The sequence below is a fragment of the Oreochromis aureus genome, linkage group 18 (genome assembly GCF_013358895.1).
Source record: "Oreochromis aureus strain Israel breed Guangdong linkage group 18, ZZ_aureus, whole genome shotgun sequence".
Taxonomy (NCBI): domain Eukaryota; kingdom Metazoa; phylum Chordata; class Actinopteri; order Cichliformes; family Cichlidae; genus Oreochromis; species Oreochromis aureus.
This window is the reverse complement of record NC_052959.1, coordinates 13,007,796-13,033,159: the sequence shown is the minus strand read 5'-3', so window position 1 is coordinate 13,033,159 and position 25,364 is coordinate 13,007,796. Positions and strand designations below refer to the sequence as shown.

Here is a 25,364-nt window from a genome sequence, read left to right as displayed (position 1 = left end):
CCTTTTTTTCTTTCTTGCACCATACCGTACAACCTTAACGTCGCATTTCCTCAATTCCCTTTGTCCTACTTCTAAAAAGGCAACAGACCAAAGAACGTTTGATGTTTGGCATAGAGCGGCGATACGATCACTTCCATGCGAATACGTGCACCAACTTTCCCCAGGTGTATTGTAGGAGCTTTGCACTGAATCTGTGACATGAAACTGGTTTTGTCACAATGAGGTTGATGTGCTCACACTGACTGAGCGCTCACGCTGCAAAAAATCTAGAACTGGGTTTATGCCCTTTCTGCCTTTACCCATCTAAGTGCATGTGTCTTTAACAAAGCAACTCTGAGCGTGGATGGTCATTTCCTTTGGGCAAGTAAACAATTTGGTTGTAATTTTTTTTTTTTTTTTTCCTTGCAACACTGAAAAGAAATAAGTCTACTGAAAACCTCATGTTGCCTTGATTGTGTATTTAAAGTACAGCAACATAACCAGTCCCATGGATAATCACATACAGGTGTGTGCTTGAGTTGCATGCGTGCAGGGCATGGTGTGTGTATGTGAGAGAGAGACCACAAAGTGGATGGATGAGTTTCTCGTAAAGGCCAGCACAGATGTTACTTGGGGTTTTTTTTTTCTCCCCCTCAAACCGGTTGAGGTTTTCTCTAGAAAGTCGCAAAACAAGTTGTGTTTACATACCCACCAAGGTACAACTGATGAAAAACACCAGCCAGGCTATTTTAGTTAGTTAGACACTGGCCCATGCTATAAACTTGTAATTTCTGTTTGACAAAAGGAAGTATCCATGCCATTCCTTTTCCCCCTGCAACTTCTGAACTTGGCATGCAGGAACATTTTCGTTTGTTTGTTTGTTTTTATATATCACTGAAAATTAAGTAAAACTATTATATCTTAAAAATTTTAAATATTCTCATAGGTATCACAAGGTAATCTGTATACACAATAGCTTGTGCACATTACTGTACATATGCACATGGTTTTTCTCACTTCCTGCCCTATAACACATTTACCCAAACTGACGTTGACAATGCTATTTTATATTTAATGTTCACATATGTGATAAGTGGAATTTATTAATGGCAAGGTCACCCCGCAGTTTAGCGTCTTTGGCCACGAATTCAAACAGCATGGCTAATTAAGACAAGCTTTATTATATTCTCACCCATGTTTACCTTTAGTGAGGATGGACTCCCTCAACTGTTTGACACTTGGGATCATTTTTCGTAGCTCGGGCGCTATTTGAGAACAAAATTAAAATGCAGGAAAGCCCATAGGCAAAACGAGACTGCCCCTGAGGTCGAAACATATTTGGACGGCCCACATGCCAATCAAAATTTCCTCGCATCCTATTGGTCCTCCCTCCGATATTATCGTTCCATCTTCTGCTCGTCTAGTCTGTTAGGCTTTCCGCTGTCCCCATCCGCCAGTACACATAGATCCCCTCCAAATTGGTCCTCAGATCCTTTTCTGTTTCGTTCGCAGCTACGAAAAGGTGACATTTTGCGGTGTGTACGACCAACGCTGCATCAATACACAACAACGCTACTGAAGCGTGTTTGGCTCCATTTTTTTTTCCTTTTTAGATGAAATCGGACACCGCTGATGTTATAGCGTCAATGTCCTCCCGCTGGCTGCGCTGCGGAGTGATATTCCATTGGAACCGACAATGTGGAGGGTGTTAAAATGTCTACTTGGAAAATGAAATTGTTACAGTTTCTTTAACACTGAAGAAACCGAGTAACACAAGAGTTATGGTTCGTGTGACACACGTGTCTTCAGCTTCGTGACAAAGACGACAGCGAGTCGAGGCGACAGAGGAGCGCTTCATATTGTCTTTCCTCATCTTCATCAAGACCACAGTCCGGACCACGGGGGAAGGATCCTATCCCTAACTTTGTTTTTTTTTTTTTTTCCCTCCTCTTTTTGTACTCCAGCCGCTAATTTCTCCCTGTTGGATGCCACATTGTTAAATTCAGGTAAATGCGTGCTAATATACATTCATAACAAACAAATGCATTTCAAACAGAAGCGGTTCGTCGCGTTGTTAGCGGAGTAATAACCAAGTTTTTAGCGCATCGTTGAAGTTGTGCTGTGAGTGCTACAGCCGGGAAAAGCGGGGTCCTGGATTTTTCGTCCCTTCGGCCTGAGCGAACTTGCACTGTTATTAGTAAGTGCCGGGGGCTTGTGTGGGCTGAAAAAGACTTCTTTGTTTACTTCAAAGAGCTATAACGTTAATGCACAATAGCATATGACCAGACTGAGTGAGCTTCTCCGGGATTTTGCTGTCTGTAGTGATAGTGTGAGGCGTTTATGGACGCGAACATTAGCCGTGAAGCGTCAACGCAGACAGGCGGTGTTTGCTGCTTTTCTCTACTTGTGGGGAATGCTAAACATTTCCAGCGCTTAGTGAAATTAATGAATATATATTTATTTTAAGTTTTATTAATTTATCCGGGGGCACTTATATAAACCATAAAACTACGTATGTAAAAATACCCCAGTTAAAAAACAGTATTACTTAGGTATTATTCATTCCCCCTTCAGCCTCTTAACCGTTAACCACAGCAAAGAAGCAGCGATAAGTTCGCTAAACACTTCAGTTTCTCTTCCCCACTTATTGTTAACCCCCCCGATATTATTTTATAGCGTGTTTACATTACTTATTGTTTTATTTAAGTTTCTACCATTCAGCTGAAACTTTAGGAAGGGGGGGGCGAGTCTTTGTGTGCATCAGTGTCTCATTCTGCTGCTCGACGTGAGGGCAGGCAACAGGTTTTTAAGTCCTTTTAAACGTCCCGCAGGATTTTTAACCGAGCGATGAGCCGCTGAAACGCGGGATGGCTCTCTTGTGAAGCCAAGTTTCACCACTTGCATTGCTATTTCTGCCGTAAAACTTTTTTTTTCTTGACACCTAAATGGGCAGGCCAAAGGTGGGGGTGCTCAAGACAAGCGTATGCAACTTCCATTTGTTAGGAGGGGCTGAGCACTTATCCCCCATTTTGACCTCAGCTCACTGAGAGAAAATGCTAGATTATATACTGTCAACGCATTGTTCCTGAACCCACAGTTTCTCCCTGCTGGTAAGTCGTAATGCTGTTGTGTCAGTATTTATCCGGCCTTTCACCATTGTTAGATTTAGTGTGTGCATCTTCTCTTGACTTCGGAGTAAAGTAGGTTTTATTGGCTTTATTGTTAATATCTATTGTTGACAAAGTATTAGGGTTACTCGCAGTATTTCCAAGTCTGCTGTAATGGATATGACAGTGGTATTCAAATTACTGATATTTTAATGGGTTGGGCAGTGCAGTTGTAGTTGCCATGCATAACTAAAATTAACTGGCTTTCCCCTTTTCTGGTGTATAGTGTTTAGAATAAAAGCAAATCTTCAGTCGTGGCATTGAAATGATTTTTTGAAAAAAGAGAAATCATCATGAGAAATATATTACAAATTATATTAAAGGCCGGCAAGTGTACATCCCACCCTAGCCTTATTGTTGTTGGGGGTTTTTTTTGTTTTGTTTTGTTTTTTGCTAATTTTAGTATTTACTTATCCTGTTGCTGTCTTCACTCAGTGCACTATGAAAATAACCAAAACATACAGGTTTATTGCTAAATAAAAGAAACAAAAAACATTTTGAGGCACACCAAGGAGGCCTTGGCATCTCTCTGAAGGAAAATCACCAGTACTGTGATTAAAATACAGATAAGTAATTTTAATTTTGACTTCTTTTTTTTTTTAAACGAGGTTTATTTTGTATAATCCAGGGGAAGAAAAACAACAGAAAAATGCACTTTTTGTTAAGTAAGGTGGCATCAACTCTTGCTCTAGATGAACACCAATGGTGATTATGTGCCTAGTCACCCCCATGGCCCATTTTAAACCAGGAAAAACCCTGACATGTAACACTCCCAGTAGATTGTAGACATGAGGACAGCCTCCCAGTGGTCGTCATTTGAAAATTCCTGAAGTTTATTCAGTATTACGCTGTGCTGGTGACGGATATCTCAGTGTTTTGTTTACAGTATGTACTTTTCACATATCCTGTTATTAGTGTTGACAAATAAGGACCCAAAATTCTACTGTTGCTGGGACTAATAAATTAATTACCTGCTTGTTTAATTTTAAAAAATATCTTCAGGTTGCTTTTAGGTACAAATGGGTATGCTGGTACAAAATATTTTAAAGTGGCAAGTTTTAAAACTTGAAAATGTCTTTATGTCAGGGTCATATTGCTGACAATCATTTTTGAAAGATTGCTAAAGGCTGGATATTTGTTTGTTGTAGCCTCACTTTACTTTTGCTTACCACTAATGATCTCTGAGTCAACTCTGAATTTAACTGACATCTCTGACGCAAAATCAAGATGCGATTTCCTCCAAGTGGCATTTCTTCTTCTTCTGTTTTTCTTTCTTTTTGTTAGTGACTTTGTCCACAGTGTGTAGAAATGATACTTCTCAAGGTGTTTTCCCCACTCAGACTGCATTTGCTTTGATATAGGCTGGTACTGTTTAGGACTCCAAAATAGTGTGTTACCACTCTGTAAATTTTAGTGAAAACAACACTTAAAACATGTTGGGTTTTGAGGTGGGAGGGAGGGGTTTGAGTTCAGTGCCTGACTGACAACAAGTGCAGTGTGGCCTGTGGCCAACCATGGTCACTCATGTTAGATGTGGCCTACCAAGTTCAGTTTTTCATAACTTTGTCAGTATCTTGCCTGCTTTGTGGTATTTGAATGGTAAAAATATAAAGCAGATGAATTTGAAGTTTATGTATATCTACTGCTGCACTATGCTGTTTAATTGACTTCCCTCCGTGCTTTTACGATGCCTGCATTACTACAGTGTAGGACTGTGAGAAATTTCATATGGACATTGTAGTGCAGATCCACACATCTGGATTTTTGTAATATTACTTAATTTTTTTAGAGAGACAGGAAAAGAGGTTTTGAACAGCCTCAGCCATTTTTACACACACAAACACATACATCATTTCTGCCGATTGAGATTACATTTTATTTAACATCCTAACTTTTTTTTTTTTGTCTGTATGTCTCAGCTTTTTAATTGGGAAATAAAATGTCATCCTAACCATTAGGAGTGATGAATGGCATGGTGAAAATGACACCGTATTTATACAGTTGAACGAGCTAAATGATCAAATTTCCTGGAAATCTGAGCTGAGTGTAATAAGCAGTAAATATTTTTGTCTGGTTACTATATTCATATAAGTAACGTTTTTATAATTGGACCATTTCACCTCCATTTTTGGATTAGATATTGCAGAAAGCACCAGTTGTCAGAACAGTTAACCATCTAACAAAGAGGCAAAATAAACTTACATGCTCCTTACCTTTGCTTGTAGTCGCTTGCTGAGACTGAAAAGCCCAAGTGAAGAGCAGCAGCAGAGAATGGCTGCAGTGGAAACAGACAAGGAGCTCAGCGACTTGCTGGATTTTACCGCGGTAAGATTTCTCTAGAGATTGCTTGAATTTGTTGAGTGAGCATCTCATACAATTCATCATATTATCACAGGTGGCAGATTTTAACTTTCATAACAGATTTTGAACAGTTGTCAAGTAGATTGAAATATGTATGGCATTCATGTTTGAGCAGGAATTGAAGGACTGCAGCGGGTACATGAGCAGGTTTTATATGAGACTCTTGTTGTCTGTTTAATTTTTGGTGTTACTCAGGCAAAGCTGTATTGTCGAGATTGCTTTATGCCTGTCATACCTGCTGGTTAAACAGGATAAGATAAAGGATAGGGTAGTATAAATTATTACCTAACAATCCTTCCCACAAATGGGGAGGGAAAGTCTTACACTGAATTCCAGTGGTTTGTTTACAGTGTCGTTCCTCTCTTTCAGATGTTTGAGCTTCCAGTTTCAAATGGCAAAAACCGGCCAACAACTCTCAACAGCCCTAAATTTGGAGGTTCAGGTAAGAAACAAACCTTTTAGACATTTGTTTTATCTCTGAGCCTTATGCTTCAGGTCAAATTTTCTTTAAAGACGTAATGATATAAATGCCAATACTGAACAAGCAATACCATTCTCATCTTTTCTCTCAGCTAAAGCTAGTGAGAAATATTGGGGGGTTTTGTTATTATGCACTGTAGTACATTTCCTGACAGTAATCTGAACCACTGAGGGGCTTCTTCCAGTTTCAGTATCCAACCTTCGCACACTTTTTGTGTTTTGAATTAAAATAGAATAGGAGACAGTTCCTTCTCACCTTTGCTTCTTATAAACTGTTTTTCAGATCAGACTATTTGAGGCCATGTCCACACTAATACGTTTTCGTTTCTCTCCGTTTTGGCCTTCTGTCCACACTGAGACGGCGTTTTTGTTCAAGGAAAACGCAGCGTTTTGAAAACGCTCTCCAAAGCGGATACATTTGAAAACGCCGTTTTCGTGTCACAGTGTGGACAGTGAACCCGGAGCCTTTTCGAAAACGATGACAAATTTTAGTCATGTGACCAATTAAACTAAGATAGCGGAGGGCATTATACAGCAGTTGTTTTGCTTGCTCTCAATTTTGACAGCCCTATTAAAGATTAATATCAGTTTGTACATGCTCCAGATAGCTTTTCTTCAAATTCTTTAATTCTCAATCGCTTTTGCAACTTTGTGCTTTTGTGTTACTCGCAGCAACAACTCCACCTCATTGTTAGTCCATTTAAAAGACTTGGTGCTTTTCCTCAACATTTTGCCGCGACGTTTCAAACAGCCGGAAAGTAAATAAATGGCAGGTCGAATCGTCTTGCGTTTCACACATGCGCAGTCCTGGAACATAAGCGTTTTCGGCCGTTTCAATGTGGACGCGCAACTCTGTCAAAGTGACTGAAAACAATAGTGTGGACACGGAGCGTTTTCAGACAAAAACGCCGTTTTCAAATTTATCTTGGCTAGTGTAGACATAGCCTGAGAGAACTTCAAGAACAATTGTCATCTTATTTTACATTATGCAGAACAAGCATCATCTCCCTTACACTTCCTCATCCTCGCCTTGCAGGTGTCCATTCCCTCACCTTCTCAGCTGTTGCCATTCAATCACTTAAGGACAAAGGCAGAGGGTGGGGGTGGTGGAAGCAGCCCAATTAATCTCCTGTGCTTACTCTGTGAAAAAGTGTATTCCCTTGTCCTGCAATCTCGCACCCTACTTTTTTTCTCCACATAACTCATTTTCACCTAGATCTATTATCTCTCCCCATCAGCAACCCCACCAGGCGGACACTTGCAGTCAGTTTTAAGACGCATGTGTTGCTTGCAGTGTAAAAAAGAGCCTCAGAGATGCCTATGACCACTGGGTTTTCTTTTGGCTTTTAGTTGGTTCTGAAAAATGAACTACTGTCCATGCTCTACCAAACTACTCGCCCAGCATGGACCTTGACCTGCAGCTCTTGAACTTCTGGATACGCATTAGGTTTTTCAGCTGGCTTCACTAACAAAATGGGATATTCAAGCATAAGATGAAAGACGAAGGCATTCATTGGCTGGGTGGGTAAACGGGGCTCTGTTTCATCTGTTCATTTGAGGACCACTTACGTGATCTTTTGTCAAGGCAAGGTGCTTGTTTACAAAATGGACATGGACGTAATCAATCCAATGGCTGCTGATGCTGTTGTGCTTCAGCTTCAGCTCTTTCTTTTGTGGTTTTAAGCAACCACCCTGTTTAGTCTTAAAAACCAGCAAAAGTTTTTTTATTTTACTCCACATGTGTTCATCCATAGGCTTTCCATGTTCTTAGTTTATGGAGCCACATTTTAGCAAAATGATGAATCGTACAGAGAGTAAATTAGCTGATGTGGATCTCTTAGTTTTTCCTGCTTTGAAAATGTATCCGTATGTGTATTTGCTGCAGTAGGCCTGCCTGAGTTTTTCTTCATCATGTTGATTGATAAGGGTAGGACTGCAAAAGAAACAGCAGTTGTTATTCAGTGTGAGTGGGCAAACAATCAGTGTCATAGATGGAGCAAAGGCAGTTGTTAACTTGTGGGCCAGAACTAAAGAGGAGATATAACAGGATTCATTTTCATTATCCCTGCCCTGACATTAGTTTGTTTTTACTTTTGCTTTGCTTCACTCTTAAAAGCCAACCAAAACGAGCGTATCAACAAGGTTGCACATCAGTGTTGGCTTACAAGCAGATACAGCAAGGTGACAAACTTCAGCAACTTACAGACAGGATTTCAAGTTGATCACAGTGATTCTTCTTCGTGGCATGACCAACAGGATTAACTCAATATCCTTTGCTTACACTGGTTGAACTTGCGAGACGCTATCAAAAGGGTTACTTATGTATATCTGGGGCATAGTGTTATGTTCTTTCTGCTGTTAAATCATATGATCTATACTGTTCTTTGAATTAGAAGATGTTAGGCAGTTAGCTTAGTGTGGCATCAAATTTAGAAGAAAGAGGGAAACATTGTTTCAAAGTTTAAAAGTACACCTTTGAAAGCTTAAAAATTTGATCTAATCTTGTCAGTCTAAGAGAGTGTGACTTCTGGAGAAATTGGCAGTGTGTGTGTGTGTGTGTGTGTGTGTGTGTGTGTGTGTGTGTGTGTGTGTGTGTGTGTGTGTGTGTGTGTGTGTTTGTGTTTTTTTTTTTTTTTTCTTCTTTGTACGATGAAATGACTTCCTGAAATCGTGTCATGTCAATGATGTTACAAGGTCTGCCACCATCAGCCTAGCCACAGAGACCTATACTAAACCGACCATGTTTCTGCAACAGGCCGACATACTGTTGCGCAGATTGATTGTTGACTCTAATCAGGAAATGAGACACATTCTTTGTTGTTGTTTGTGTATCTCAGTGTGTTAAAAGATCCTTGCTTTTAATCTTTAGAATGAAAGCTTTGTTTCCTACGTTGTTTGTTTCGTTGTTTTTTTGTTGTTGTTTTTTTTATGGAGTACTAAATTGTACTGTTTTCTGACTTTTGGGGTGGGTCAGAGTGGTACACCTACACAATAATAAGGAATAATTTTAGAGGAAAATGTATCTAAAAAAGTAAATATAATATAAAACATTTTGGATACTTAGATAGTGGTAGGATTAGGGATGGGTACCGAAACCTGGTAGTAAACAAGCAGCAGTGCTAAACACTTAAGACCTTAATAGTGACAAATGTCAGTTTTCTTCTCTGTACTGGAGAAATCATGGCGTATGTTTGCTATTCCTAATTCAGAAGAAAGCTGTTCTGCGCAAAGAGCAGTGGCAGCATTGGGTACCAAACACACAAGTTCAGCAAGTCTACCACGTTCAGTGGGGGACATGAACAGTCTATGGAAACATGGTCTAAATGCATCACATACAGGGATGAGGAATGCGTGGTTTTCATCTTTCTGGCTCTTAGTTCATCTCTCAGTGACCCGTGTATGTAGTGTTTGGTTTCATGGTTTAATGATTAACAGCAGGCAGCTGATTGGGTGTTTCTGAATTTGGTCTGATATAATCATGTCATCACTTGTCATTCTGATAGTCACGGTTTCGTTTTCAGAGCACTTAGAGCTTAAGCAGATTCAGTGATAAGATCCATGATTTGTACAGTTGAGATAAGAAAATAAAACTCTAAAACAAAAAAGGTACTGTTAAAATACTCATCCAATAAGCAGTATCATTAGTAGTAGTGCTGTTTAAAACCTAACAGTACAACTAAGTATGATTTCTTTTGCAACCCAGCTTACTCAGACCGTTCTTTTGTGTGGAGCAGCTGCTGTTTGTTTTCTTTAAGGAGTTCGTTAGATGCCTTTTTTTCCCCCCTCAGTCTGATTTAGGTTTGGGGTATGTGGAAGTTTAACATGTGGGGCTGTGGGGAGCCTCCCTTTTTAGAGGCTTCAGCAATGATAATGTCTCTGCTGTGGTCTTGTCTGTTAAAACCCTTTCACTCGTTTTTCTCTTTTTTTATTTAGTGCACTTTCATTTTTTTGGTTGCTGGAAACTGAGAATCCTAAAATATATTTTTAAACTTTGGAGAGAAATGCAGAAGAGAAGGAGGTAAAAAAATTTGCATGAAATGTTTCATTTTTCAAACATGTTCATGATTCTCAGATACTGAAAGTCACAAGTTAAATCCATCTGCCAATACATTTTCTTACCCAATTGTCCAACTTGGAGGCCATTCCAGGTGCCACAGAGTGGGAAGCAGATTTGATCTTTAACATTTTAATTCATGGCACATATTGCTGTTAAAATTGTTTAAAAATAAAACCCAAACATCACCTGGTTTCAGAAGACATTTTAATGTTATCAAAGCACTATATGGTAGTGGGATAGGGTGGATTGTGTTGTGTTTGAGAAGCTGTCGGTGACTCACAGGTTAAAAACACTCAGAGCTTTGCTATTGTACATTGTTCAGTATTTCATTAACAGTGTTCACTCTCTTGAGATTTATCTGACATCATGCTTTGTGTCTGTGTGACTCACTTTGCCGAGGGAAGGAAGAAGTTGTGTAGACAAATGGCGCACTCAGTTATAGGTGCCTGGGGCAGTGTTCCTGTAAAAACGAAGACATGTCTGCAAGTTTGGTCAATGTATGTGCCTGGGTTTTGCTCATGAAGCCTATGACTCAGGCTGGCTGTCTGTTTCCAGTGTCTTTCTTCCTGTGTAATTATAGACTAGCCATGCTTAAAGGGGCGTTGCATGCTGGGAGGAGAAGTGCATTGGGGTTCTCCAGAGACTTTGTCTGATGTTACTCACCCTTCTCTTCGTTTTCTCTTTCCAGTTGTGGTAATTTGTCTGAATAGCGCGCTACTCATTATTTTCTCACGATTGTAGCACTTCAAATGGTGTTAACGGAAATGTGGTCTGTAGAGAGCCATGTAATTTTGTCCTTTTTTTCTTTTTTTTTTTTATTCGTAGCCACACAATTGCTCAAAATCCTGTGGATGTTGATGTATGATGGGGTTTCTTGCAGTGTTAGCAGTTTGATCATTTTTATCTGTTAAAGCACTCTAAATTTTCCTACAGAGCGGGATGAGCATAGTTTACGAAAAGGAGGAGGAAGATGAGTAATACATTACAAAAAATATGATTTGTCAGAAACATGAAAGCCCTGTTGGAGGTAGTGAGGAGGAGAATAGAAATACATCCAGTATGTGCTTTTGTCAGAGAGAGGGTCACATTCTGTGGTTTTTACAGATTTAAACAGGGTTATGACTGTTGAATTCCTTTAAATATAGAGTAAGTACACAGATTTATCTGTTCATATGAAATTACACAAGAATCCCACATGAAAACAAGATGATATACATTTAAGAAAATGACCCGACATCAGTTTTTCTGAATGAATTACATTCATTTTTATTGCATTGATAGTAAGATTCTTTTGAAATGGTAGTAGTTCAGAGAGGGTAGGTTCTGTTATAAAAATATAATAAGTAATGTCATTGTTTTATTTACTTCATCAAAGCAGTGCAACAGATTTGATTACTTTTTAAATAACTTTTCTAAAATGTTTAATTGGGATTGATTCTGGTTTTTAGTAAGTTATATTAACTTGCATAATTAAACGATGTAATGTCCTGTAAGTATCAGGTCACAAACCTTTTACTTATTATATAGTGGCAAAAAATCAGGACAGGTGTGTGTTTTGCTTAATATGCTGAGGTTGGAGAAAACCATCGGGAAGCAGCAGCGTGGCAGGAACAAAAATCCAGCTGTTTTGAAAAGGTAGCATTTTTTTTTTTTTTTTCTTCTTTTTTTTAATTAAAAAGGTGCATTTATTTATTTAAGTTTGAATTTATTCATTGATTTTTTTTTTTTAATTTATTTTACTTTTCTAGAGGTTTCTGAAAATCAAACCCCCCCTGAGAGGTTTTAGTGATCTGGCTAGCAGATCTTCTAGCACAGTCTAAATCACAGTTTATCCACATGGATTTTGTTGAACATATGGTCACATGATCCTAAATGTTTGTGGGGTTTTGTTTTGTTTTTGTTTGTTTGTTTGTTTGTTTTTTTCTGCAGAGATGAGTAGAAATAAGTTACATAGAGACAGTGTGAAATGAGTGTTGCCTCCTGTTTAGTTGCAGCATTTATGGACATGGTAACAGTGACAGTGTAAATTAATACTTTCAAAAGCGCAGCACTAATTAACCTCACCCGTCACAACGCGTTGGGGTTGATTAGAGCCTTAACAATAACAAAAACATGAAATATACATCCAGCTAAATTGGATATCAAAGTTTGATGAAAGTGTAAACAAATTAAAAAGAACATAACGTTACGAGATACTTCATTACAGCAGCTAAAAATTAAAAGTTAAACACAACTTATAACCATGTAGCTTAATTAAAACACAATAATATATAGTTGATAAAATACAATTTGACAAAACAAATGTGAAATGTCAACTTGCACAAATAGCTGAATAAGTGGCTGAGTATATTCACAGTCTAGGAAATCTGTTTTCAAAATCAATTCGCAGCTGTTCTTTGTCTGCCAAGCAGTTTTTAGGTTAACAAAATAAGCTGCACCTCTGAGATACACAGTGGGCCCAGTGAATTTTATTTAAATTGTGTCACTATCAATCACTCTTTTGCTTACGTTAGTAAGAGTAGGAAAGCATGGACAACACATTTAATTTAAAAAAAAAAAAAAAAAAAAGTACTTTGAAGCAATGTGGCAGTGTGCAAAACAGACCACTTGGTAAATAATACCATCGATGATAAAAAAGATTGTAGATTGACCATTACAAATCAGGTTTCTCTTTCTTTTACTTTGCTATTTTTATTCCTGTCAAAGAAGAGAAGGTGCCACATATTAATATCCTGCTAATTAGTGAGATAGGTGTGATATGGTGTGTGATTTCGAATATGCAGTATTAATGTCGATCGGTCAAATAAAGCAGCTGAAATACTCCACTGCTCTGTAAACCCACATTTCATTCTAATATGCTGAATCTGTGAAGTGGAAATTTGATTATTTAAATAGCTGCAGTGTATTTATTTCATTTTATAAAAAAAAAATTCAGAAATGCACTTGTTATCCACAATAGTGTAAAATGGAAAACACTGAATTGAAGCCTTTTCTTCTCTGTTTTGTGGGCACTCATGACTTACAGCAATAGTAATTGTTTTACACATTTTCTTTATCATCTTTGATTGACATGAAGAGTGACAGTCAGCCATAGAGAGGGGACAAGACATTTTCTCCTTCATCTCCTATTCTGCTGCTGCTGTTTGTATAGATCACAGTTGTCACAGCAATCTAGCAGCTCTCAGCAAAGTGGGCCCATCACTCTGCTGTACTGCTGATCCTGTCATGATTCTAGCCCGCCTCTCCCCCTCTCCCCCCTCCGCTTTTTAATTAGACAACAAAACAAAAATATGAATATTCATAGACCTGTGCTTCATTAATATGCACAATTATGCAAATCAGTACGCAATTAAGCTTCAGCTTCCCCCCAGAGATGCTGTGTTGCGGTACGAGAGGGGACAGGCAGGAATTTCTGCTTCACCAATCCTTAAAATCACCCCTTTCAAACACATTCACCTCTTTGAACGCTGAGGTGCGCCGGCCAGGGATGACTTGTGCAATTTGTGCGAGATTGAGACCTTGAGTCTGTGTTAAGACGAAGGTGTAGGCCAAGTGTGTGAGAATAGATGAGCTATGAATGACTGTTGCCATGGAAAATGTAAAGGAGTGGAGTGGGAGAATGAAGAATGTCGAGGATGATTCTGGGAGCCTCACACTGGGTGTTAATTATTCAAACTTCCTACAGCTCATATCCACGCTATTTGACAGCACTGTCACTATGCTGTCTCTGTGTGAGCTGCGAAGTGAATCTCCTCGGCGGAGGTTACTTTGAGCTGCCTGAAAAACTTGTATCAAAGCAAGTTCGCCAAGTTAGACATTTCTTTGCAAAGTGACATTGTAAACCTGTGACAAGAATTTAGTGGCTAATAGGCCTAACCCAGTGCTTTGTCTTGCAGGTATAGATGAGAGGAATGGGTCCAGTCCCTGGGGAACAGGGGAACAAAACAGTCCATCTTTCAACCAGGGAAGGGTATGGCTCATTTTCACTTATTGCATTAAGAAAAAAAAAGAAAAAAAAACCCTTAATGTTACAGCCCAGGTTCCTGCCATTCTCAATAATGCGAACAGCCTAAATTAATTTAATTTAAATGGTGCCAGAACTGATCTGTAAAGTCCAGCATGGTGTTAGATATTAATTTTGAAGCTTTTTATGACTTTTTTTCACAGCTTACAACAGTACTGAGTACTCTACAGTGCTGTAGAATCATATTCAGGGTATCTAGCAGTGAAGTTGTTAAGCTTGAGAGTAGCAGTAGACTCATAAGCTGCATCAGCTTTTATCTGAGATTGAAAAAATAAACAAAAATTCTCAAATCTTTAGGCCCAGCAAGGGGTCTTTCTTAGGCCCAGGAGCTGGGAGCTTGAAATACATTCGCAGAATAATCTACTTTTATCTGCAGGAGTTTATTTTCTTACATGGTAGCTTTGGTCTTTATTTATTTGTGTTTCTATTCCTAATACCTTTTGTTTTCTTTCCCTCAGGGTTATGGAGAAGAAGGCCTTTACAGTGAACAAGAGGCCATGGCTTCTGCTCCCATATTTGAATCAGGGATCGTTGGTGAGAACTTGTTAACTAAACTGAATAAGCCATTGAAGCGTGGACACCACAACTTTCACATTGTCCGTTTTACAAACCAAAGAGAGTCGGGGAAGTGTGAGTCAAATGTTGATGATGATAACAATAGTGCTTAATTATGGAAGAACACTGACTGAAAAACACGAGTTTATATGAATGGGTAGTGTGACTGAAGCAGAACGAGTTGTTTGGCGGACAGAGCAGCTATTCTTAGGTTGGACACTAACATATCAGTTTAAGGCAAAAGGTTTTTAATGGATGAAGTGTGAGTAGGGTAGTGGGGAGGATGTGGAGGAAGGGGTTGTTTGTGTGCAGTTTGTGTGTTCAGTGTGGGAGGGGTGCGGAGTGTAAAGGGCACCCATGCACAAACAAGGCTGTCCCTTGGGATTACATTGGCCTATAGCTCCCCTCTGTTAACTGGCAAGGGAGGGGGGGTGTTTGTGAGCACAATTGCCCCTGAAGCATTTATAATGGGCCAATTTGTCTTTTTTCTGTTTTGCTGTCCGCGGCCATAAATACCGCAAGGCTTCATATATACTCACATACTGGGAGGTACTCAAATAGAGAAAAGGGGATAGACAGTTTGTAATTTAATATAAAAATACCCTCTACATTTTTAGAACCTTAACCTGATTTCATGTACTTTACCCTCAACAGGGAAGGCAGAACGAGGACCATACTCGTCACTTGGAATGCAGGTAAATAAATTAGAATGGTGCTTCATCCCAATTCTCTTAAGCTGCTTTTCACAAATTTAGACTTTTAGTCAGTTTTCTTTCTTTATTTTTAATTTACCTCTCATATTTTGCACTCTGTAGCCGGGCTTCATGACAAGTGAGATACCCATACCCAGTCCTGATGCCCTCTCTCCATCTGGCACGAAGCCAAACTCTCAGTTTTATCCCTCCTATACAGGGAGCAATCCTCGCAGGAGACCCTCACAGGACCCCATAGGTAAGGGTGCAAATCATTATTTCAGGCAGGTTGCTGAACACTTAGAAACCGAATCTTCTGTCACATTTATCGTCTTGTTCTGATCTATTTTAAGGTTGTGTGTACAATCACTTCTCCTGTTGAGGTTTTTAAAAAGTGTCTGAAAAATCTCACTTCTTCTTAGTGAGAGAAAATGAAAATCCTGAGCTCCCAGGGAAGAAAATTGGCCAATAACATCACCTTCATTATCTTTAGATTAGACATTAATGAGCAGTAACAAATGCAGATTGATGGATCAATTCGGCAGGAAGAATCTCTGATTGTATAGTTACTTGTGCAATAAGGTCTTTTTGTGTAAGTTGGCTGATGTGATTTCCCCTCCTGTCTGCCTCCCCACAGAATCACAGCCAAAAAAGATCAGGAAGGTGCCCCCTGGCCTGCCCTCCTCTGTGAGTACTTACATCCATACTTCAGCCCCATACTGTATCTCAGCCCTTGCATTCACTCCATGCAAGCCCATGTTTTAATGCTTTACGCCCTTTTTCACATTCCATTTGGCATCTGAAGCCGCTCCTTGGCTTGCAGAGCAGTGTAAAAAGCTGCAGTACAGGACTTCCAGCTCCTACAGCTGCGCATCTGCACCACCAAGTAAAAAAGGAATCGTAAAAAAGCCACTCACTCACCCAGTCCCTCATTTGCAGTATGTATTTATAGTGTGTTGTATTTGTAGGCCCTTTACTTTATGACCACATTTCTTCCCCGCTGCCAAGTATACTCGTTAGATCACTGAAGAGAATTCATACTGGGGTTTGATGCTTCTTACTCCTCCTCATTTTTTTCCTCCCACTCTCGCTCTCTGGGCACCCTATTTCCTCATTTTCTCTACCCTCCACCCCACCCCACGCCAGCTCTCTCTCTCCTTCCCCTTCCACCGCCATCACCCGCAAACAACAGCCCTCCCCTTTCTTTCTCCCTCCCTCCCCCTTCCCTCTATCCCAGCTGCCAGAGAAGTTGGCCGCCATCCAGGATACGGCAGATGGTTCAGTAATTAGGAGTGCATCTCTCCGTTCCCTCTTCTCCTCTCCCCACTTTTTTCTCTCCTTTTTCTCTGTGTAATCAAATTACAGAAGAAAACTTCAGTCCATTTGGATTTGAGATTTTCAGACACAGTTTGATACTTGAATTTACAAAGAATGGCCGTGATTGAGAAAGTTGTGGTGCCATCATAAACATGTACCAAATCCAGCTGAAGCTTCCATTATATGGTCACATCGTCCCGTCCTGTCTGTAAACTATTCTCAGCATGTTTCTGTTTAACAGGTTAATATGTAAAAATGGTGGACGGGGCCCATAAAAGTACTGGCATGATTCATTCAGTACACACACCGCTCTGTGCTCACGCCTGTAAAAATGTTGTAATCCTCTGTTTATTCAATTTAAGTTGTAAAACCAGATAGAAAAAAAAAAGATTCTAACCTTGGATTGAACCCATACTTTTAAGGGCTGTAATCAGGTACCTACTGCATATGTTATTTTAGTTTTGATGTTTCAAATACCCCAGACACAGTTATTTTTAAGAACATAGTTTTGCTTATCTACAAAACTATGTTCAGAGAATTTTCCAGATGAAGTTTGAGCAAACCCACTTTGAGTGTTTTAAGACAAATGTACATTAAGTTACTGCATGCCATGCTTGCAACAAGTCACCATATAATTTAGCAGTTACTTAGCTTTATCACACTGAGCATTCAAGGATTGAGCTAAGCAGTGTTTTTGTTTTGTTTTTGTTTTTTTTTGGTAGGTTTATACATCAGCCTCAGGGGAGGATTTTAACAGAGACAATGCTTGCTACACAGGCTCCAAGACAGGAAACGTCTACCCACCACCATTCTTCATGCAAGGTCAGTTGAAACAACATGTTTTTTTTAACCCCCCCCCCCCTTCTTTGTGTTGAGTTGAAAAGTTCAGCCTGACCAAAACACTTTCATAAGGTTTTTTGAACTGAGAGGTGAATCGCTCACCTATGTATTTCATGTATTTTATTTTCCTTCATAGCTTTTACAGCAGGGACATTAGTTGTCTGCTATATTCGTCTGGATGTCCAGATGAACTGTAGATGCTGTCACTGTATGCTAGTAAACACCCTGTGGTGCCGGGGTGTTGAATGGTGCATCACGGTTGAATGAAGTGATCACAGTAATGTGACATGTCTCATATGTGGCCTTCATTGTCCTTTTTATCTCTTGTGGCTGGTTTTCTCTCGCTCTTCTTGCTTCCCCCCCCTCACTCTGCTGGATGTCCCCTGACAGAAGGCCTCCACCCGCCCTCCGACCCATGGGGCTCTGCCGGGTCGATGGTTCAGCCTGGTTATTCTGCCATGCTGGGCAACTCCCCCCATCTGAGACAGCATGGTCCCTTTACTGCCATCAACCCCCAAGACAGACTGGTAAGCTCTGCAGTCACACTTAGGTTTGTTGATGAGGTCAACAACACACATTAAGACAAATGCATCATTAGGAGCTTCTGTCTGCTTCTCTTTTTAAATGGTTTTGTGTCTTTGCTTTCAAGAAACGGCAGCCACTGCCCCTCTCTCCTCAAAATTACCCCCTGCATGCCAGTGAAGTGAGCGGGGCTCATCCTGCTGGCTTCCACTCTGGCTCCAGCAGCTTTGGAGTCCCCAGCCACACACCCCCCATCGCTGGCAGCGAAACCATTATGGGTAAATACTTTAATGTGTGCTCTTTTTTTATTTTATTTTATTTTATTTTATTTTTTTTGAAGAATGCTGGTTTTGTCCTAATTTAAATGATCTGCTATCCTAATTTATGATTATTACTCCACTCCCCCGTCCATTTAGCAAATCGGGGTGCGATACCTGGAAGTTCAGGTGACGAGATTGGAAAAGCTTTGGCATCTGTAAGTAACAATATATTATAATCAAATACAGTTTTAAATGTTAAACATCATCTCTCTGTTTCATAATACAAATAAATTATTATATTCCATTTCATTAAATTAAAAAACAAAAATTCTGTGTCCAGATCTATCCTTCAGACCCAAACAGCAACGCTTTCCCTCCGTCCCCTTCAACTCCCTCTGGCTCTCCTCAGGCTTTATCAGGTAAGTCAGTGACTGTAGCCCTTTAATCCTGAGGCCTCAAGGTCAGCTGGGCCTCAGCTGGCTATTTTGTACCTTTGTTTGTTCAAACCATGTATTTGTTCTTTCCTGTGCTACCCCGCAAGGCCATGATGCATACTTTGAAAAACCTATTGTTTTTACTATGCTGATGCATGAACAGTTTAAAGTGACAGTGCAGCTCCATCTGTTGGGTTAAACATGGAAGTAATGCATATTATTTAAGCTTTTAATTTTGTGTAAAAAAGGGATGTTAACTTTCTTGTGTTAAGTTAAGCCATGAACTGTTTCAGTGCCATCAAGAGATTCCAATACTTCTCATTTCTTACATCACATGGAAAACTAAAACGCTGCCTTGGGTATATCTTCTGACCTGCGGGACTTTTTTAATGTGGAGAACTGTTGATTACCAGTTCAAGTTAGAAACATAGATGGAGTAATCTTAGTTCATGAACTTTTGCCACACTGTCATTGAGTTCATGAAGGCCTTTTTCTTGCGTTGGCACTGTACAAACATAGAACTGAGATAAGTTTGGCATCCAAGACTATCTGGACATTTAGGTCATCAGATTTGGCTGCACGTTAGTTGTAAGAAATGGTTCAGTTATTCACCAAACCCTTACCCCTACTTTTTTCTTATTTTTAAACCCTTGCTGTAAATGCAGGTGTTTCTGGCACAAACAGGGATATTTTCTCTGGACGTACTGTAACTGGGGTGATATAACTACCCCATTCACAGCTTAACCTTCACTTGATCTTTCTCACACACATACACCAGCCAAATATAGCTTATGAGACAGGAAGGGAAAATACCGTAAAAATAAAAAGAGGGTGGGTTGCTTCCTTATTTGAATATGCATTCAGTCCATGCATGAGCTCATCACCACCTAATTAATCAACACTTCTGTTCCAATAAGAAATAAAGTAATAAAAACGATGCGTATTGGACAGAGAAATTATTTTCTTTGAAAATTTTAATAAGTCTATACTCAGTGCCATTCCATATCTATTGTATCTACATCTTCACATTTACTTGATGTCTCTTTCACATTACAGCAGTTTCACATGTTAAGTTTCATAAAATTACAGCCCAGTTTTTCTCAGTTTCTCAGCAGTTGATGGTTGGCCACACATGACAGTGAACATGATTGGTCCACTTACAGTGAAGGCAGTGAGTCTGTGTTACCTTATTCATTAGAAATGTCTGCATTTCTTTTTGAATTTTGGACATTTAAAGATACATTGCACTTAAATGACTAATAATAACCATGGTGAACTGCGATCTGTTATTGGCCATTACACTTAGAGACGGTATTACACATGAGCCATGTTGTTAAAATTAACAACTGTTTGAACAGCGAGTTCAGATCGTGCTTGTTGTTTGTTCAGCAGTCTGACATTATGGAGGTGGAAAAAGCTGGGGATGGTGCCTTTTGCATTCCTAGTGGGTAGCAGTTCATGTTATGGATCAGCGTTTTAGCTAATAGTGCTTTTTGGGACTAGTTGTCAAATTAAACTATGTAACTTGCAAATTGGTTCTACAGTATAGATAGAAGTGAGTATAATGCAATAAAATGTAAACATCAAATGAGTTAAAATTGTATTTACATTAGACAAGTGAAAAGAATTCCTCTTTCGAATAACCAAAAACAACTTTAGTGGGCAAAAATGAAAAATCTAACAACAAAAGTAGTTTAAGTGGTACACAACTTAAAAACCTAATATATGAAATGCAATGTTAAGTACGCATGTTATTTCCACTTGGCCTTATTGAATGACCATTACATGACAGTGACATTAACAGAACTTCTTCAAGTTTGGACCTATGGGTCTGTTTCTATCTGCATGTCTGCATCATGGCTCGTTGTGGAGAACAAATACTAGAATATTTAAAAGCCTGATTAACGACATTTACCGTGATGATAAACACAGTTGGAGCTTAACAAGTTGACTTTGATAATTTAGCTTTGAGTCATTAAACACGTGCTAAACGAAATCAAACGTATGGATTGTGCAAAAATCTCTTTGTATATGATGCTTTGCATCTACGGTGTTGAAGCATCTTGCGAACTTTCCACAGTTATACTGCAGATTTAAGCTGCGTCTTCAGTCGCATACTGGCTCAGTGGTGTTGAAATCGGGGCTGTGTAGGGGCGTATCAGGACTTCCTGTTCTTGTAGTTGAAGGTGGTACTTTTTTTTGACTCTCGTTCAATGTCGTTTTCATATTGCGCATTGAACTCGGGAAAGATCAGCGTTAACCTTCGACTGAAAGGCCAAATCTGCAAGGATTGTGTTCAATACGTCACTGCTTTTTTCTTTTTTCTTTTTCCCCTTTTCAAGAGTATACGAACATATTTCCTAATGTTAACAGAAAAGAGAACATAACCATCTAAGACAGGATAAAACTTTAGCATGACGACACGACTGTTTGCACAGTGATGCAAAATGTTTTCTCTACATATGGATCTCTCTAAAGGTAAACCTAATACGCCTTTATGCGAGACAAGCATAACATATAGCTAAACATTGTATGGAGACTGTTACTCACTTTAAAGGACCCCAGGTGCATCAATAATAAGAGAGAAAGCTTCCTGCTGACTACTACAAATTGTAGGGCTTTTTTTTCTGAATAACCTTGTGATCTTTGTTTCTCAGGCTCTGCATCCCAGTGGACTCGATCCTCTGGTCAGGCCACACCTTCACCTAACTTTGATGCGGGAATTCAGCCTATGGTGAGTAAGTTTGTCACTCTTCATTTTTATCGGAGATTAGAGTTGTACAACCCTTTATGCCTCATCTTGCCTCATCATTCTACTATTCTTCTTTCTCTGTTACAGAGTAAAATGGAGGACCACCTGGATGAAGCCATCAATGTTCTTCAGCGTCACGCCAGCGGGCCAGGACTTGCTGAAATGCATAGCCTTCTCCAGTCGGGCTTAGGGTTACCGCCAGCCTTGTTGGTTACCGCTGGCAGTGCAGCCGGACTTGCCGGTCGCCTGCAGGGAATGGTGAGATTCATGAATAGTGTGAAAGAAAAGCTGAATAAATGTAATATTTTAGTTTAATTTGAAAATACATAGCAAAAGTGGTATGCCCATTTTTGCTACTGTTATGCCAGTATTAAGATTAATTTCTGTTTCAAGGTGTCTGGTCACCACGAGGACTCTGCTAGTCTGCCATCTAGTGGGGGACTTTTGCATGGGCACCATGGCTCTGCATCTGTGCCACCGGGCTCTCAGCATGAAGGCTTTACAGGTGCGACTTTCTTTTCATGGTGTTTTCCTGTTTTATGTCTTCTAATACTACACCTCTTTTTGACTGTGTAATGTTTCTTTCTGTGTTTCATAAGATATTGTTGCTCAGTAACTTTTGTTTCTGGACTGTGTATAGGCCTACCTGGTAACATAAATCGCCCCACTGCTGCTATCAAACAAGAGCTGAAGGAGGACGGTGAGAACTGCTCCATGACAGACAAGTCGGAAGATGAGAAAAAAGAAATGAAGAACCGCTCTCGAACAAGGTGCCCAGATTCTTAAACCTTATTTTTATTAATGCATGTAATCCTGTTTGATAAATCTTACTCTTTATTGTAAATTTGACAGGGACTCAGTTTAGTTGGTACTTACTGGTAAAGCTTTTTAGCTTTAGCGATGGTGTCTTATATCAGATGTACAACAAGTGAACTGTACCCATACTGTTGTTTCCTACCTCCTCCTCTACCATGACTCCTCACTAGTCTGGATGAGGAGGATGACGATGAAGATCTACCAGTGGAGATTAAGGCTGAGCGGGAGAAAGTGCGGAGGTTGGCAAACAACACCCGCGAACGGCTACGTGTGCGGGACATCAACGAGGCTTTTAAGGAGCTGGGCCACATGTGTCAGCTCCATCTGAACAATGAGAAACCACAAACCAAACTGATCATACTGCAACAGGCTGTTAACGTTATACTCAACCTGGAGCAGCAAGTTCGAGGTCAGTGGGTGTCCAAGGAGGAAGGAAGTGGAGGGGAAGGGCATCTTTACAAAATAAAACATCCATATGGCTTCACTTTCCAGCTTCATGTCCTGCTATTCTAATATTAAAGCAATCTTGTTGGGATGGTTGTTACTCCATCCACAGTCTTAAACATACCGCCTGGTTTTAAACGTTCGTCTTTATGCACCATTTCCTAAAATGGTCAAAAAGCAAGGACATGGAGTAGCAAGTCAAGCTGTCTGGCTGTTTTTAAGACAAGCCCATTCTCCAATACATCGTAAAACTTTCATTTTCCTGTAACACACACAGGACTGCTGTGTGTTCTGCAAAGCCTCAAAGCTTGTTTCCAGAGAAAGTGCTTACATGTCTGTCTGCTTCATTTTTGGACAACATTAACAACTTTTGTCTGCTCATTTTTATTTTTTTTTTTTTTTTTGTTTTTTGTTTTTTGCTATTGTCTCATTATGCTTTTATTCACCTATTAAGTTATTTCAGCATTTTAATGTCTCTAATCTCTCGCAGTGTCCTTTACAGCATGCAAGTAGGGCTCTGTGCTGTGTATTAACCCACCTTTGTAGCACTGTTTTTGTGCTGCATGTGTTGCTCTTTCAAGCATTTAAGTCTTTAACTTTGCTTTACTGTTTAAAATAAAAAGGAATCGTTTCGCCAGTCATTCTCCCATCCCCTTTCATTTTCTTTACAGATGCCAACCGCAACCTACTCTTCCTCTCATTCCGATAAATACATCTCCCGCTGCTGATGTATTTAACATGATACCTTCAGTGTATCTCATTCAGTCTTTCTTCTGTATCTTTCTGCGTAATGCATTTCGGCACAGGGTGTTGCTTCCTCTCTCTCCTTTTCTGTCTCACTTGCCATAACTTCTTTCATTCTGCTGGACAGTCACAATAATCCCCTCAACTTCCACCCTGGACCCAAATGACCGAAAGCTTTTTTTTGGTGATTAGGTACCCAAAAAACAGACTTTTAGGCTTGGTGATGCTGGTCAACTGTTGTATTTTGATCCAGTTTGGGCTTGAAGTCCCTGAGTGTTGAGTCTTCAACCTAAAAACTTAAGTGATTTTCATTCAGGCAGATTTTATGTGCCCATGCGCACACACTCCTGCAGTACAGCTCCGCTGAGATCTTCACTGGACGTTTCACTGGTCTCTTTGTGGGAGTTTGCAGTCAGTGTGAAGGTCAAATTTTTCCTGGTAACAAGAAAATAGCTTAAATTTTTTGAACCAGTCTAACTAAAATTTTAGTGAGACCATCTTGCCTAGGTTCAGTGAGGGTTGTAATTTGGGTTTGTTAACCAGCCCCTCCAACCCCCCACCTGTCCTCCCAGCTGCAGCCTTGTCTCGGTGACCGATGAGAACCTGACTGCTGAGGAGAAGGAGCAGAGGGAGCGTGAGCGCCGCCTTGCTAACAACGCTAGGGAGAGAGTGCGTGTTCGAGACATAAACGAAGCCTTCAGAGAGCTGGGCAGGATGTGTCAGGTCCACCTGCAGAGCGACAAGGCCCAGACCAAGCTGGTCATCCTGCAACAGGCTGTCCAGGTCATACTGGGCCTGGAGAAGCAGGTGCGAGGTAGGTCAGCCAATTCAGAACAGTCTGATTCCAACAGGCAGCCAGCCATCTCTCAAACATAGCTGGACGTAAGTCGCCAGGCAGTCACCTAAAGGACATTCTTTTCTGTTCCTGCTGAAAGTGTAAATTGCAGCTTTCGCTTTGCCTTTATCACATATTTTGGGTTTTTTTTTTGTTTTTAAAGTGGGGGGGGGAGAGAGAGGAGAGCATCTGAGGAAGTAAATCCCTGCTTTTCTGCCAGACACCTGCAGCTTCTGCCATACTTTCCATTCTCACGCCTTGCTTTTCTTTTTTATATCCCTCTTCTGTAGTAAACCATTTGTATGTTCATAACTCTGCTGTGTAAGGATTTGTCTAAGCTTAAGTCCAGTTTTGTGTGTTTTTAATGAATAAATCTTTTTTTATTTTTGTTCAAAGAGCGTAATTTGAACCCAAAGGCTGCCTGCCTCAAGAGGAGGGAGGAGGAGAAAGTGTCCTGTGTGGACCCCCAGATGCAGCTTAGTGGGGGTCACCCAGCTGTAGGAGGAGATGGACACAACTCTGTGAGCCATATGTAACTCTTAGGTGAGTTTGCAGAATACCTACAGCGTGGATGTCAAACTCATTTTACACTGTGGCCCACATACAGCTGACATATTTGATGTGGACTGGACCAACAAAACTCCCCTTTCTGTTACTGGAAAGAAGTTTAACTACACATTCAATCCCTGACATGTCTTAACATAAGAATAATCTGTCAGCATGACTGTTTGGGCATAAATTATAAGAGTGACATGTGTAGAAATGTGTGGCTCACTTGCTTAACATGTCCTGTGATTATAAAACAAAATCTTTGTAAATTCACAGAGTTGGAAAAAAGGAACTTCTTTGTTATTTAGTTGTTTATCTATTATTTAATTACTTTGATATGGTATGAATGGCCATGGTGGAGGTCTTTATCCACAGGAAAAGATGTAAAACTTGTAAAAATACATTTGTAAATCCAAACATCTATGCCTTTCTTTATATTTTCCAAAGCCATCCAATGGGCCAGTTTGGAGTCTTTACCAGGCTCATTCTGTCTCCCAAACCTTATGTTTGATACCCCTGATCTACAGTGAGAGCAT

General features: G+C 39.9%; 1 protein-coding gene across 4 annotated transcripts in view; it reads left to right on the top strand.

Annotated features, from left to right (window-relative positions):
- Positions 1-422: 422 nt before the first annotated feature.
- tcf3a (transcription factor 3a) overlaps positions 423-25,364 on the top strand; it is a 35,397-nt gene continuing 10,455 nt past the window's right edge. The window contains exons 1-19 of one of the 4 annotated variants that reach the window (XM_031738247.2): positions 426-1,985; positions 5,372-5,471; positions 5,877-5,949; positions 13,941-14,014; positions 14,527-14,602; positions 15,278-15,318; positions 15,439-15,574; positions 15,953-16,002; positions 17,355-17,454; positions 17,863-17,999; positions 18,122-18,272; positions 18,411-18,469; positions 18,595-18,673; positions 21,346-21,422; positions 21,528-21,698; positions 21,834-21,945; positions 22,081-22,210; positions 24,017-24,258; positions 24,676-24,822. In XM_031738247.2, coding sequence (XP_031594107.2) covers positions 5,418-5,471; positions 5,877-5,949; positions 13,941-14,014; positions 14,527-14,602; positions 15,278-15,318; positions 15,439-15,574; positions 15,953-16,002; positions 17,355-17,454; positions 17,863-17,999; positions 18,122-18,272; positions 18,411-18,469; positions 18,595-18,673; positions 21,346-21,422; positions 21,528-21,698; positions 21,834-21,945; positions 22,081-22,210; positions 24,017-24,258; positions 24,676-24,815 — 1,902 coding nt within the window. In that variant the 5' untranslated portion in view covers positions 426-1,985; positions 5,372-5,417 and the 3' untranslated portion in view covers positions 24,816-24,822. Of the gene's footprint in view, positions 1,986-2,697; positions 3,090-5,371; positions 5,472-5,876; positions 5,950-13,940; positions 14,015-14,526; positions 14,603-15,277; positions 15,319-15,438; positions 15,575-15,952; positions 16,003-17,354; positions 17,455-17,862; positions 18,000-18,121; positions 18,273-18,410; positions 18,470-18,594; positions 18,674-21,345; positions 21,423-21,527; positions 21,699-21,833; positions 21,946-22,080; positions 22,211-22,426; positions 22,666-24,016; positions 24,259-24,675; positions 24,823-25,364 lie in introns of those variants that run through there. The other 3 variants (XM_031738257.2, XM_039602745.1, XM_039602746.1) reach the window with 3 other exon arrangements.